General features: G+C 45.8%; 1 protein-coding gene across 2 annotated transcripts in view; it reads right to left on the reverse strand.

The window, feature by feature from the left end:
* Positions 1-12816: 12816 nt before the first annotated feature.
* The window catches only part of LOC144158523 (uncharacterized), a 37411-nt gene continuing 34452 nt past the window's right edge, over positions 12817-15775 (reverse strand). For both annotated transcript variants that reach the window (XM_077689431.1, XM_077689430.1), the window contains exon 8: positions 12817-12923. In XM_077689431.1, the coding sequence (XP_077545557.1) occupies positions 12882-12923 (42 nt within the window). In that variant the 3' untranslated portion in view covers positions 12817-12881. The remainder of the gene's footprint in view (positions 12924-15775) is intronic.

A 15775-nucleotide genomic window follows, 5' to 3' on the forward strand; every position in this document is an offset into this window, starting at 1 on the left:
CACTACGATTGTAATTTGAGTTACGTTGGTATGTTTAGCCACCTCACTTTCGGCATTAAATTTTTCTTCAGACAGATGAACCATTATTACTAGCATGCAATAATAGCTCGTCCCTCTATCGGACACTGAACATTTTGTGGCGATATGACCTGCTGCTGCCACTTTTGCAGTGTCGGTCGCCCCATTCCTGCCGCTCGCAAGCTCGCTGTCAAAGGCAGCAATAACTCGACGTTTTATAACACCGCAACGAGTCCGAAATTTCACTTCAAGCACGCACCGCGCCTCACACTCAAGGCGCAAACACGAAGAATTCGCGAGTGCCCCGTTGTTTTTGATGAACTCCCGTCTTTCGAGTCGTGCAACTTTCCGCAAAGATCAAACGACTAAAGGCCGACCTCCATGCAGCGAAATGTAGGCGAAAACGTGGCAAACGTCGCCCGGCGGCGGCCGCTCCGCTGCCGGCGTCGAAAATACGGCTGTTCGCCGGCGATCTACGCGAGCTAGATGTCGAACGCACGGCAGCGAATGCGACCAGAAGCGGCAAACTGCATTTTGAGACCGCAGCCAATCACAGCCTTCGACTTCCTTGTACTTCCTGTCCAGTCTTCCATCAGCGGCGTTCGCCGCATCACGTTGCATGGAGGTTGGGGTGGACGAAAACTGAGCGGCGCGTCAAACCGCGGCGTCCGCCGCGCCAAGTTCGTCGGGAAACTTCGCTGCATGGAGGTCGGCCTTAAATGGAAACCCAGCCCCCTCCATTACCAAAACCATGGTAGAAATCGGCGGAGAGCACTCTGCCTGAACCAGGAGCAAATGCTTTGCCCGGCGGCCATGTTTTCCAATCTTCGCCACACCAAGATGGCGACGCCCAGTCATGTCGTTCCAGAGATACGGCGCTCGGAAAATTGCCGTTTTTTCATAAACTTGCACAAGTAGTTTGTAGCCTCAGTACACATAAGTGCATTTTTTCTATAGGACTTTGCAGTGGTTTCCGATGAGAAAACTTTAAAAACTCACAGTAATAACATGCGCAAGCCGAGATTGTGACTTTCGAAAAACTAATACCTTTACAAACAGCATCACCTTGAAAATGTTGGAAAGGTATGCCGTCAGCAAGCATTTTTCCCCACTGAAGCTGACGGGAACGTTAAACTCCATGGCTGTTTTGGAGCAGTTTGGCGCGAATTTTTGCAATTTTCAAGCTTTTGGAGCAGCCTGGCACATGAAAACAAATTTGTATCAAAACTGCGCAATATGCGCAGCTGTATCACCCCTGTAAATGGCTAGGATCCAGCAGATCGTCTCCAGTGTCAGAGCGATGTAGACAGGAATTGTTAGCGAGCGTATCGCCATGTTGCGAGCCCACTCAAATTCCCGGAATCGCAAAACTGCGTTCCACACCCCCAAGGCATGGAAAAAATCATTCAAAATTAAAAAGGTCCTAGGGCCTTCATATTTTAATACAAGACGGCGTATATTTCATTGAAAAAACTGGCTGGTGATTACGATACTCCCTAATGTGATATTCCGGCCCAGCTATTCGGGCAGCTCGCTTAGCAGCCGCGGCAGACAATGCAGTTCCACCAGTTGTGCCACTCATTGCTCAGTAAGAACTGGCTGTCAATACATATGGGATTCCACGGTAGGGAAATGAACAGCCCCATGCTTGTCCACATGAACAAAACTCTAGTTCGTCAAAAGTTCTTTCAGTTAATTAACCAGGAACAATGCTCAATCGCAAATTACAAACAAATGTGTTTTGCTTCGTGCACCCCTTGGACTACGACCCAGTCAAAGCTTACGTTGAGGCTCGGCAACGCAGCTTTGCTGGTCATCCTTCACAGAGTGGAAGGGCACTAAATTTTGTCATGGCTTTCGTTGAGCACAGCAGCAACACCATTTTTTTTGCTCCAAACATGACGGGCACATTATCACTCGCCATATCAATGCACTTCTAGAGAGGTATGTTCTTGCTCTTTAGTGTTGATGATGGTTGGATGTTTATGGCGCAAGGCCAACTGGGGCAAAGAGCGCCAAAACAATAGTCATATATGAGGGATGAAACCTGAAACACTAAGTAAAGTCAGCAAAAACAAAAGTAAAATCACAAAACGACAATGAGCATGGCTGGTGTATAGGGCCAGATTTTATTAGGCGTGATAGGAAATGAGGTTTAAAAACTTGACGTCTGACAAATACTCAAGCACACGTTTCACGGAAACAATGGCATCATCACCTAGAAAAGACGATGGATGTAGGGGAATATGTTGTCTGTAGAGTTCTCTGAAGTGTTTGTGTCGTGATGTGTGAAGTGCCTTGCATGTGATTAGTATGTGCTTTACGGATAGGGCCTCAAAGCACCTGCTGCACTGGGGCTAGAAGATCCCATCAGCAGATACGAGTGCGTTGCATGGGTGTGCCCTATCTGCAGCCTACCCAAGGCGACTTCTGTGTGTCTGTTGCGTGTGTCAGTGGTGTATGGTCCCAGGCGTGGTTTTAGAACGTGTAACTTGTTATCTGTCTGTTCACTCCAGTGTGTTTGCCATGTTTACGCAAGTGTTGTCTTATGTGTGGCTTGAGGTCTATATATGGTACGGTTGTTATGTCTACAGTGTTCCTGAGTGCTGCAGCAGCGGCCCTCTCGTCCGCCAACTCGTTCCCAGCAATCCCAACGTGTCCTGGGACCCAGCAGAGGAGCAGCTGATGCTTCTGCGCATACACAGACATGATAGTGTTAAATACAAGATTAACTATGTGGTTTTTGGGGGGTGTATGCGATGACAGTGCATGAACAACACTCAAGGAATCTGTGTAGATGATAGACTTCGGAATTTGATTTTCAAGTATGTGTCGTACAATCAATAAAATTCCATATGCTTCTGCTGAAAAAATTCCGCAAGAAGTGCACCATTGCTTCTTCGCTTGGAGTTGCTTCGAGAGCAGGCATTGCGAGAAAAGGCAGTGCAAACAGTCCTGTCACAGTACGTCACCGTGATGGCATCATTGCTATCATCTGTGGTGAGTGGAATGAAACTTGTTTTAGGTGGCTTATTGCCTCGCCAATCGCATTGTCGGCCATTTCCTTCAGAACAGCAGTAGTCCATGTGCGCGCACAGGTGGCTTCCTTCGAAACAGGAAAGGTTTCCAGCACGATCAGCAGCCATGAAGGGAAAGTTGTGTTGAATAAATAATGCAGTAAAAAAGCACTCCGCTCCAGTTGTAGTATCCAGATCTGCGTAAGTACACTCCGAATTTCCCATCAGAGGCCACTAGTTTCACCGAGTCTTTGTGTTTCATTATATTAAGATGACCAGCGACCAGCGTCATCCAGCGACCAGCGATGACCAGCGACCAGCGACCAGCGACCAGCGTCAAACTACGAAATACATCCCGTTCATCGTTACAAGACCTCTTCTTCCACGGAAAATCAGTTCAATAGCTGCAAAGGAACACTTGGAAGTATTTCTTCTATGACATCTCATTTGCAGCCTGCACTGGATCATGTGTTAAGCTCCGGCAAAAAAAACGTACACAACTCAGCACATGGAGTAACAAAGAAAAGCAAGCAGATTTCCCTGAAGTCAATAATTTTCGGCTTTGGCTATGGATACAAGCCAACACAGTCTTGTCAGCATGGTTTTGCGAAATGGCAAGATGCAGCCAGTAGATTGGATTGTGCGGGCCAACGTTCATTTTGTGATGTTATCGGTGCGTATCTTAAACTATAGTTCTCATTACAATACTTGGTAAAAATGTTCTGCAAATCAGGCACTTTACGATAAAATCGTAAAGCTTGGCACATTCGGATGCTCACAGGCTATTTGTATTTTTATTTGAACAGTAGCACACTCTACTAGCTATGTTTTACCATTTTTGAATGCGAGTGTAAACTGACTAAACCGCATTCAAAGGGCGAAGGTAGTTGAAAAGCAAAGCTGTAAAAACGACACCCACCCATGCGACGTCACGTGAACTGACACATGGCTCCACAAAGAGCACCGCGAGAGGTAGCGTGACGCTATCACGTGGCAATAAGCGAGAACACGGGGGTAAACCCGCAGCTGTGCTCAGTGAGTACACCGTCTGTCTCCTCCATCTCCGCGTGCGGTCGTAGCTCAATTGGTAAGGCAACAGGCTCTCATTCAGTTTCTCTATTCGTTCAAAGTTCGATTCGTTGTGGTGCCACTACTTTCTTTCATTTGTTTGCGGGAGTTTTTTGTTGACGCCGATAATCGCGACAGAACCCTTGGCTGCTAGAGGTAGAAAGCTTACATTTAAAACAGTGGTCAAGCTTAAAGGGTCCATGAAGACAAAATGCAAGTTTGGTTCATTCAAAAAATTGCGTCGTTAGAATCATGCTGACACCACTTTTAACGCAAACTTCGCTCAAATAAGCTGCATAATTAGGAAAAAGGGAATGGACATGTGACCCAGTAGCTTATTTCCCGCAAAAGAACCTTTGATGTCATACCAGCCAGTTTTGCGATTGGCGGAAGCCAGAAAAAGCAAACGCAAATTAGGCAGACCTTATAAGCTTGCCGAACCAGCTACAGTAATGCCTCGTTTTACGAAATCGCTTCATTCGAAATATTGCTTTATTCGAAATTTCGTCTGCTCTCAACCCAAACGCATGCATTTGAGGCCACATTACTCGAAGCGCACGAACAGCTGGACCCGCTTAGAGCAATGTGGCAAGCGGAGGCGTTGCCGAGCTGCGGCGACCAAGCGGCGAGTCAGGCGGTCAATATGGCAGGTTAACAAGCTGGTGTTTCGCCGGCAATTTTCTCGAGTCGGTCATGCTTGGTTTGCGCCATCCAACTTAAGAGAAATGGTCCAAATGCGTGGTAGGGTAACTGAATTTTGTTCCTAGACATTGGTCAATGGCGTGGACGCAACGATGCATGAACACTTTTACTCGAAGCACAGAATTACAAGTGTGATAGAGATGCTGGGTGCCCAAAAACTCTTGTTCTGCAAACTTCACGGCTGCACACCTCGAGAAAAAATTGCCAAGTAATCATGCAAAGCCCCTAGCGCAAAATAAGTCAGTTTTCACGATTTCGCGGCGTACCTACAATGAGCCGCTGGTTAAATGTTTTTTCAGCTCCACAAACACAACCTCAGATTTGAGCCGTGGAATTTCTAGTGCTTTCCAGTGCGAAACACGTAGCGTTTCATGATAACCCCCCCCCCCCCCCCTTACCCTCCTATAAAAGTGGCCAGTGCCTCCTCTTCACAATTCTTCTGGAGTCTGCGAGGCGTTCGGAAGCCAGTCACTGCTTGGTCAAATTGGAGCGGGGGTTGCTCTTGCCTGGCAAGAACATGAAACAGCCGAAGCTCAGTTTTTTTCTGGCACCTGAATGAAGTTTTGCTTCACTGAATACATTGTGTTTTGATTCCCTGCACTTGTGCCACAATAAGGTTCAACCACTTCAGTTTTTGCGAGTGGTTGCTTATATCAAAACACTGCTTATAACGAAATTTTTCGCCGTCCTGCTGACTTCATTATAACGAGGGATTACTGTATTTGCACTAACATTTAGGGCACATTCTTTTTATACCAGTAAGAATGGTGGGAAAAACAGTGGAAGCTACGAAAGCACACGTGAACATAGAAGTACCGATGTGTACTGCTGTTGCTAATGCGCGTACTACGCTTCGTTCAGATGCACAGCACTGCGGGGCTTTCAGGTTGTCTCAAATGACACTGGCCGATTGACGCAAGCAATGGTGTCTCACGTGACCATATTTGTCGAGCGAGCACCATGTTTCACGAAACAATTATTTTCTCTATGAACAAGAACAGGCAAGCTTTAAGTATGGTCAGAAAAAACCAAAGGCAGAAAACCGCTTGCCACAGTGTGGTAGCGCTATCTAGGTTGACTAACAGTAAGCAAATCTCTGCTCCACACCAAGTTTAGCTGAAAGAACCTCTTCTTGTGATGTTATTGCAAACGTTGCGCAAATACAACATTTTGGCATGGGAATCAAAATTTTAGCTTAAATTGATTCATTTCGCAGTGAATGATGCATCGTTTGCTTCCAGACAAGTGCTGGGGGCACTATAAAAGACGAAATCTTTCGAATAAAAAAAAATTGTAGTTGGCCTTCATGGCCCCTTCACAGAAGGGCAAATTAGGCTTACGGCATCAGTTGCGGAAGGTGAGAGGCTTAGCCTGTATGCCTTAACCACGACCGAAACATATGAGGCCTTGCCAGTGTCTAAAAAGCATCCTATATCTCTTGCACTCAGCACAATGAAAGCCTGTTTTACGCCTGGGGTCCCTACAGTGTATTATTCTACACATTAGCCTCGGACGCATGGAATTGACGAGAGGGTCAAGTTGACTGGCGGGTTCAGCTTACCTCAACCCCTCCTGCGTTTACACAAACTCCATCCAATGAAGTCAGGCAAGGGGACCGGAGGAGTTCCAGGGAAAGGAGCCGTTCAGCTCTGCATGGCCCTGCAACTCAGCCCGACAAGCGCGTCAACCTACCCTTTGCCTGCAGGTCAAACGTATTTCCCCCGACGGCTTTTACTCACCCCGTTTAATTACAGATGGATGGGTCGAGTGAATGAACACGCTTTTCTTCACTCTTGCTCATTAGGTCCATGTATACGGTGCTATTGCAAGCATTGCAACCCACCGTCTGTTCCGAGAACATGGGTGGCAAGAGCAGGTGTGAGGACCAGCTTCCACTGCAATGTCAGGACCATCTCCCAAAGCAGGGAGTTTCTCCGAGGCACCAGCTTGAGTTTTGTCCACATCCCAAGCTGAAAAGAAACACAATGGCCAGAGCAGCTCAAGACAATGATTGACGTGCAATCCTCACACTGACTTAAGTAAAACTTCTATATCCCTTAAAACGTAGTCTACTTCACTGCAAGCAGATGGTTGTTCGTACTTCAATCCTTACATTTCCTGCAAATGACAAATGGGTAGTGCTAATGAGCTAATGCAAGTCACATATAGTGCCTTTTCCAGTTTCTGTGTGCTGAAGCCTTAGCGTCTCTGCAGACATCATGTCTGCTACCGCCATAAGAGAGAACACAATTCTACGAGTATGCGAATACTTTATTAAACAGGTTCCCTCACCAAAACTTCAAGAAAGTTAACAGACACAAATATTTTGTGAAATCTCTAAGACGATGTGTTCCCATGTGTGAAGGCAGCAGTACATTTTCACTGTTGCTGCTTAAACATCACATACTGAACCGAGACACCATGGTTAAAGGGACACTGAAGTGAATTTGTCAAGCTCCCGTTTTTGCTTGCACTGTGTAGACTGGCTCAAATTAGTGCACTTTTCATCGTTTATCTGGTTGACAAATCGGTAATTATTTTACAAAGCGCGAAAGAAGAAAAACTACCATGCGCGGTTTGCGGCGGCCGCACAAACTAAACTGTGACGTTGGAAGGAGGGGGCGCCGTGATTGGACGATGCCTAAGGTTAGCAATCAAACAAGTTTCGGTTTCGGTCTGTAAAACAACATGTTTGACATTCGATGGAGTCGTTGGATGGGCATTCTCAATATCCCAGTTATCGTAGTACCGCGCTTCTGCCATGTTGTCGGCTGTAAAATGCATAAGATAAGCCTCCCAGGACGGCTTGGAATCGTAGCATTCACTATCTGAGGCCTACGCAGTGCATGAACGCCCTCCGCGTCCCCGCAGACGCTCAAACGCCTGCGCTTTTCCCCCATATTTGGAGCTTGCCTCGCTCATGCCTGTATGGTAAAAAGTGTGTGCACACCAGGCCAAGGGTCTGTTGATTCTGGCCTGTGCCCACTGCCCGCAAGCAGTCGGTGCTTATGGCAACAGCACGCCAACGAGAACTCGCTAGCGCGGCAGTGCCAGCCTGCGCGAGTTCTGTGGACTAGTTCGTGGAGCAATGAACGTTGCGGCTCAAAAAAAGGTGAACTCAGTATAGAAAACATTGGCGAAAAACAAAAAAGTTAACTCATAAAAAAAAAGCATGTACTCGCGGCGATTCGAACTTGTGACTGGCAAAACACTTGCGACGACATACCTAGCACCCCAGACGACTAGACCACAGGGGGCCGCTGGCGGCGATGGAAAAGATAAGGTATATAATGTATAACCAGCTTACACTTTTATTTAGTTTTAGTATTTCAAGCAGCTTAGGTGACTATTTGATGTAATGCACTCGTGCAGTAAGCGTCCCCCGAGTTTCCACAATAGCTCACGTCTAGCAATTGCATTTCGTAGACGGGAAAGCGTTCGCAGATGTGTAGTCGTGCTGCTGACCGCTCTGCTTGTTCGCCTAGCGCAAAAAAGTGCTTCCCGCACCCTAGTTTTACGCTGTACGGTAAAAATATCAGTTGATTTTATTTCCTTAGTACCTATATTGACTTCGCTCACTCTTCTCCCCCTTCAAGAGGTCTTATATTTTCCTACTGGCGTACCAGTCAGCGAAGCGTCGCATGTGCGCTTGTGCAGCGCTTGTGTGAAGCGACCTTGACTTGGAGCTAGATACAGTGTACAAACTAACGAAGTAAATAAAGGCGCATTCTTCCATTCCCAAACGTGTTGTGGCTTAGTTTCAACTGATCGAGCGAATTGCGACGACCCGTTGGCGGCCGGCGGACTAAACGGTGGGCCGACTGACTCGGTGACTCGGTCGCGGAAGGTCGTCGAGCCGTGCAGTAGCGCAGCCATTTCTCAGCTCCTCTCCTGCTGACGTCACACGAAAACGCCACAGAAAATGGGCGAGCGTAAAGAGAGGAGGACAGCATTTTCGAATTGATTTTTATACTAAATAAATTCGCGTAAACGCGCACAGAGTGGTCAAAACAGGGCCCAGGGACTCCGGACTACAGTTTGCGCTCGTAATTCCGCATTGTTTACAAATCACTTCAGTGTCCCTTTAAATCACTACGCTGATAAGAAGAACACATTTAACTTTTTCGTGACCACGCGTATTCAAAATCGTCTAATTTGAACGATACTTTGGATTTAGCTGAGAAAATGTCCTTTCAAAATCAGTTTTCTTTTAATTTTTGCAACAAAAACGTGAGTTTTGAGACGCATTTGCATCACCTGGGTGTGGAAAAGTGGCGTGGTTATCGCACATCACTGCTACCATAGCGCCACTCGTAATTACTCAGCATCAACATTTGGTTTTTGTTATCAGGGCATGATAGGTGAATCGGAAAATGGTTTTGCAACCGCCAGGTTTGCACTCTGACAGTAATAATCAGGGTGTTGGAACGAAATGTTTTTAGTTTCGTTTTTTGTTGCGTTCCACAGAGAAAAGTTCTGTTTCGTTTTAGTTCGAGAATGAAAAATATAATGGTTTGTAACGGCTAATAACGGTTCGTATTTGCACGAAAAAAATGTTAACAAAACATTGAAAAGCAACAAGTGCGGTTTAATGGTTTTTGAAAAAAATTAAGTGGTTCAAGAGCACTGAACACGGAACACAGAATGCACACAAAAACTGAAGCACTTCAGACACATCTTATTGCACTGAACATTATCCGAGAAGCTGAACGTCCTCAAGTGTCACAACTGCACACAAAAATTCAAGCACTTTTTTATAGCACTGAACATGACCTCAGAAGCTGCAGGTCCTCAAATGTCGCTCACAAGTGCACACAAAAATACTTCTTCAGGCACATCTTAGGGCACTGAATATGACCTTAGAAGCTGCACGTCCTTAAGTGTGCTAGGTGAAAGCCGAGATTGCTGGTGAGATGAAATAAACTTTAGCGACGACAATGCCCGCTCCAGGCTGACTTAGGTGGCTGGAACACCAAGGGCTCCCTTATGAAAATTATTTTCTTTTAACTCAGTCAATTGCCCATCCATATCCCAGAGGCAGCACAAGGGAAGTTTCCTTTGAGTTGCCTCTGAATTGAGAATTGGCATATGTTATTTAATATAAACTTTAAATGCCTTTCCTTAGAATTGCCTCCGAATGTACTTGCTTTGAATTGCCGTGGAATGTACATTTAAATTGCCTCCAAATGTATTGCTTTTAAATTTACTCTGAATGTACTACATTTGAGTTGCCTCTGAATGTACTGCCTTTGAATATACTCTGAATGTACTATACTTAACACTAGTCCGTTGATTGATTGAGGGGTTTAACGCGCCGACGCAACGCAGGCGATGAGGCGCGCCGTAGTGGAAGGCTCCGGATTAATTTTGACCACCTGGGGATCTTTATCGTGCGCCGAAATCTCGTACACACGGGCGTTTTTGCTTTTCGCCTCCATCAGAAAAGCGGCCGCCACGGCCGGGAATCGAACCCGCGACCTCGTGCTCAGCAGCGCAACGCCTTAGCCACTGAGCCACCGCGGCGTATCTTAACACTAGTCCACAGAAAATGCCTGGGTCCCTACTCAGAGGGACCCAGGCATGATTGTGACACTGACGGTATTTCCTGCCTTATACGCCTCAAGGTTCGCGATCGCTGTGCCGCCTGCCGCCGCTTCTCCGCGGCGTTGACGGGATTTGCGCTGCGTGGCTGATAGGGGCTCGTGCAGTGTTCTGGTTCTGTTTTGCTTCTGTTCGCCTTTCCGCGCCCAAAAAAAGACATGTTATGGTGACGTCTACAGCAAAGAGTACGTTTAGGTCACTTTAAAAAAGCAGCTGCGTCTTCGTAGAGTACGATCGCCTGCAAGAGTTACCCGGGGACGTCGCCGCTCTTCCGGTGTCGGCGACGGTACCAGCATATCAGCCCTGTCACCTCCAAATAGGTCAGGCACAAATGAATTCTACTGTCGCCTCGTTTAGACCTGATACTAGCACAGTGAGAGGTTGGCTTCATTTTGCAGCGTGGACAACGAATGCGGCTTCGTTTCGAATATATACGTCGCAGAAAAATATGTTTCGGGATTACCCAATCCCGGACAATAACTTGTGCCTTTTATAAGAATATAAGCCATGCGAAAATGTTAAGTATATTTCAAGCCTGGGCATCGTTAAATATGCACCCCCACACGCCTTATAGCAAGAACCAAGGCAAGTTAATGAAACCACGGAAAAATAAATGCTGTGCAAGTGCGGAAGAAACATAATAGCTGTAACGGAAATGAAAAAAAAAGTGCAGCTTGTGACATGTTACAGACCTTCGTCGAAACTTAATCCAGGTAGGGTTCACCAGACCAACTATACGCGAAATGCACTGCTATTTCGCGAGACATCGGTGGGGGGGGAGGGGGATGCTGTGCACAAATGCGGAGCGTCATCAAGCAATGAACGTTTTAGTAATCCCACAAACAAATATCGCATTTACTTTCCTTTTATTTTTCGACTTCAACAGCTGATCGCACGACGGGCGCATTTTTGGAATTACACAGGGTAGGCAGTTCAACAAGCAATAAAAGGTGTCTAGGGCCTCTGATTTCAGTTTCTGCTTTATTCTGCATGCTCCCTGTGCCATATGACAATATTTCGAATAAGCGTTTAGTCGCGGACGCGGATTATATTCTAAGCCCGTCTCCGCACTGCTTGCAGAGGATATATGTAGCAGATGAATGTTTGCGGGCGCTCACCTCACGACAAAACGACTCTGTCGTGTGCTCATCCCCGGGTTTGTCCATCGTACTTTTGGTGAATATTCTCGAAATTAACAGACTGGCCTGTAAATGGTGGTGATCAATATCCGAGGTATAATATTGGCAAACGTAACTGGCGTGCTGTCAGGTATGAGTGCTCCGCTGATTATGTAAGCGCACAAAACTGATTTACATCGTAGTGTATAGCCGTAGCATAAACATCTGAGGAACCGGTGGTTACGGGGACACTGCTAGTAAATTCAGGGCAGTGTAACTACAATCGGCTCCATCATACGCTGGTTCCGTGATGCTGGCCTGTGACACACACCTGGCGCGTATACAGACCAAATATACCACACTAAGATCGCGTCAGAAACATTTGCACTCTCGTAAACACAGCCCATTTGCGAACAGAGTGTCTGCTCCATAAAAACATGGATTTCAAACACCCGCAAACGGTAAATCTCGGTCGTGAACGTGCCGCAAAAGCAGCTGTGACAGTGGGGAGCGGGACGGAGACGCCCGCGGCTGCTTTCGAAATGGGCCACTAGGGGGATTTCAGTGCCGCCCCTACAGGCCGCGCTCGAGACGTATACATGTCACATTTCTTGCACTAGTACAGGGGTTCTCAAGCATGTTGGTCCCAGGGAACCCTGCTAAGTTCTGTTAAGTGCCACGGAACCCCTCCCCCAACTCCCGCCAGTTTTCATTCCGTTCATGCTACATTAACGTGCAATAAATTCAAAAGCAAGCAAGGGTATAGTTTTTTTAGTCGAGTTTACGCGAATGCGTACGCTAGCGGCACCCATCTCCAAACAGGAGAAATGCGCGTGGGGGTAATATAAGCCCGAGATTCAAGTGCAATATTTTAACCACGTGGCCCGTTTTCAGAGTCTGGCTGGCTACAAGCAGCTGGCGAGATTTATTGCGCATCTCGCGCGTTTCTGTTATGCGCCGAGATGTGCTTACTGACACTCGGGCGTGAGTAATGGAGGTTCCTTAGATCGATCGCACCTCAAGGTCACCATATGAGACTTTGCGACTGCGCAACCAGGGAAAATTTATCAGTGGCTCGCGGAACCCCCAGGAGGGGCCTGCGGAACGCCTAGGTTCCGCGGAACCCACTTTGAGAAACCATGCACTAGTACATCCATTCATTATCAGGCCACTTTTCTTCCATAATTTTGCCTCATAAGTAGAAGATTTCCTAAGTACCAAGCCACAGTTCAGACGACCACACCTGCAAAAATATGTAGGGAAGCATGCTTCAGAAAAAAAGAGTCCATGTCTTCAGCAGAACCTCTCTTTTATTTTGTGAATCGGCCTCTTGCCAACATTGTAGACAGGCTGCCACTTATCTCCCTGGGGAGGCAGCCAAAAGTGGCACACGTGTATGCTGTAAAAATAACAAAATGGGAGGAACACAAAATTCAGAACTCATTAAAAGAGTTTCATAAAACTGGTCAGGAACACATCAATGCCAAAGCTCTTGCAAGAGTGTTTCGCCCTTTTCCACTTATTCAACATTAGAAGAAGCACCACACAACCAGCACGACAAAGTGCATATTGGCCCAACAGAAGCACTAAATTGACATTAGAGTGCGGGTACTTCCTGCTTCCAGATTTTAGACTTCTGGCCGTAGGAGACATGGGCTGCACCCTACTGCTTCAAGAATGAATTGAAGGCGGTGTGAAGACAAAATGCATTTGTCTTTGCTTATTTGATCTGCTTGAACGACCTTTTAATAACATAAATCCCAATTATGTTCACAAGTCATTGCTTCTAGAATTTGGGAGATGCCTTTCAAATACTTGTTTTGAGGCGCATCACAAGCAACCATGCACACATCACCGATCGGTCGCGCAACTAGCAGTTACGTCCCATTAGGAACATCCAAGAGTTAAACACTTTTCGTGTCAGTAGAATATCGATAAACGGAAATTGCTTAAACAGAACAGTAGCCTGTAAGTTGGTTGGCTTTGTATTCAGATAACGTAAAAAAGCTCGGTAATCGGAACTAAAATTTCCATGTCACCGTGTAAACGGAACTATACCCGGTTACAACTTAAGAACGGCACCACCTCATGTAGCGTATCACTCCGCCAAAGCGTTGGACCCGTGATGTCAGTGCGCGCGCGTTTTGAAAGGGGTTTGCTATGAATGCGTGATATCGTCTGTCTTGTCTCACGTAGTTTGTTTGTCGTCACTGGAGTCGTTTATAAGCATATTAAGTCCAAAAAATCACGGGAACGGCTCACGCCATGTTCAAAATATTCCCAGTAATGCCCTACTTGCGCTGCGCAGAGAAACATCTGGCTACGGTGATAAGGCACAGCGGCAACTTCCGGTGCCGTTCTTAAGTTGTCACCGAGTATAGAAATGGAACTTCTTGTGAAATCCACTGGCATGAGAATCAGCTTTTTACGGTTCAGGCTGTTTCATTTTTTTTCTTCCTCCATGTTTTTTTTTTGATGTCGTAAGCCTCATCTCGTTAGTGGTCAGCCGTGTTAGCGCAATGAATGCAACATCACAGTTCTTGTTCCAGTCGTTCGGTCTCGATTCAAAACGCTGACGTTACAGGGCTCAGCTCCTTCTACCTTGTTCGTGCAATCGTAATGCTATTCGTGCTTCATTACCGCATTGCCATATTCTACATTCGGTGGCTCGTAACACTCGTGAAGTTGAGGCCTCTAGCCTCCGTGAAGACGCAGTTGCAAGGACTCAAACAAAAATAACTGAATTTTGTAGTGCACAGTGACCCATTGTTGCCAAATAAGCTTTGTTAATGCTGCGCCTAAGTTTCCTTGCTTTCTGAAAAACTATCAGCGAGTTCCATGAAATGGTATGAGTGCGTACACACACAAATTTGCACTTTTGCACATCTATCTTAGTAAACAGAACTCCTGTTAAACAGAACTAATTTTTTCGGTTCCTTGAAGTTCCGTTTATCAAGTCTACTGTTTATTATTCTGTACAGCTGCAAACCCGATATTTTAAAAATAAGGCATCCTTTATGCATTGCCATTAACAGTTTTCCAGTGCCGGTGTCGAAACCACTTCAGTTCTCTGGTGACCATTGTAGCAGAACTCAAACCTACTGGCTGTTTGTATGGTGTGCAGCCAGTTTCCCTGCTGAAATTCGTGTTGTTCTGCCGTATTCTGTCCGGAATCTTACCATTTTCTGTATCAATTGGCACAAAACTGTTCAAGTGGAAAAAAAAGTGCCCCATGTGTGATTCAAACTTGTGGCTACCGAGCCAGCCCAATTTTATGGCCATTGTGCACTGAAGTATAACACTTCACCCACTACACTAGCAACGAGAGAAGCATGCGTGGCAGAATACTGAGGCATAAAAGCCGCTAAGCATTTGTAACCCAGCACTCTGGTGTGCTTTCATGAATTCTAGTCAACCCAGAGGTTTAACCGGTAGCTTACTGTTGAATGCTTCTGAAGTAAGCCAAAGGGCAGCATATCCAATGATCCAAACAATGCCAACAGCATTGTTTATTGGAGGAAATAGGAAAGCAATCGAACAGCGTGATGGTGGGACTTTTGGTGGGATGGTGGGAATTTTGCCCATAAAAGTAAAACTTATGGTTTACAACGCGCTTTTCTCTTCCAAAATCAATTACTGTGGTTTGGTTTGGGGCACAACATCGAAGAATAATATAAACAGCATATTCTCTATTCAAAAGAAAGCGCTTAGAAATGTTGCAAACGTTTTCTACGATGTGTCACTACACGATTATTATAATTCCCTTAGTATCGTACCTGTCCCCCAATTGTACAATTTCATGTTGCTGGCTAGTTATAAAAGGAACTTAAACAGTAATAATACCGCATTTCTGTCACTATGCAACCTGAGAAAGGTTCCTGATACAGGATATACATTTCGAAACAAAGCCACTTGGGCGGTTCCTTTCTCTAGAACCAATCATGGGCTAGATAACATTGATAACCGTATTTCGCGACTATTAAATGACATGATTGTTGAAAGTGTTAACATAGACAGTATTTCCATATCCGCATTAAAGCAATATTTTATAAATTGCCATTCTTGAATTGTACATAAACATTGTGGTTAAGAGCGTAGTGACACGTGAAGAAATGTATGTGCTCTAATTTTGTTGTGTTTTTGCTCGGTTTTTCCTTTCCAATTCATAGCTTTACTTGACTGAGTCATAGGCTGCTGTCACATTATTTCTCATTGAACATGACACGGTTCGTATTTCGTACATTATAGTGT

The sequence above is a fragment of the Haemaphysalis longicornis genome, unplaced genomic scaffold (assembly GCF_048455015.1).
Source record: "Haemaphysalis longicornis isolate Haplotype H1 unplaced genomic scaffold, Haemaphysalis longicornis Haplotype H1 scaffold_10, whole genome shotgun sequence".
NCBI classification, from domain to species: domain Eukaryota; kingdom Metazoa; phylum Arthropoda; class Arachnida; order Ixodida; family Ixodidae; genus Haemaphysalis; species Haemaphysalis longicornis.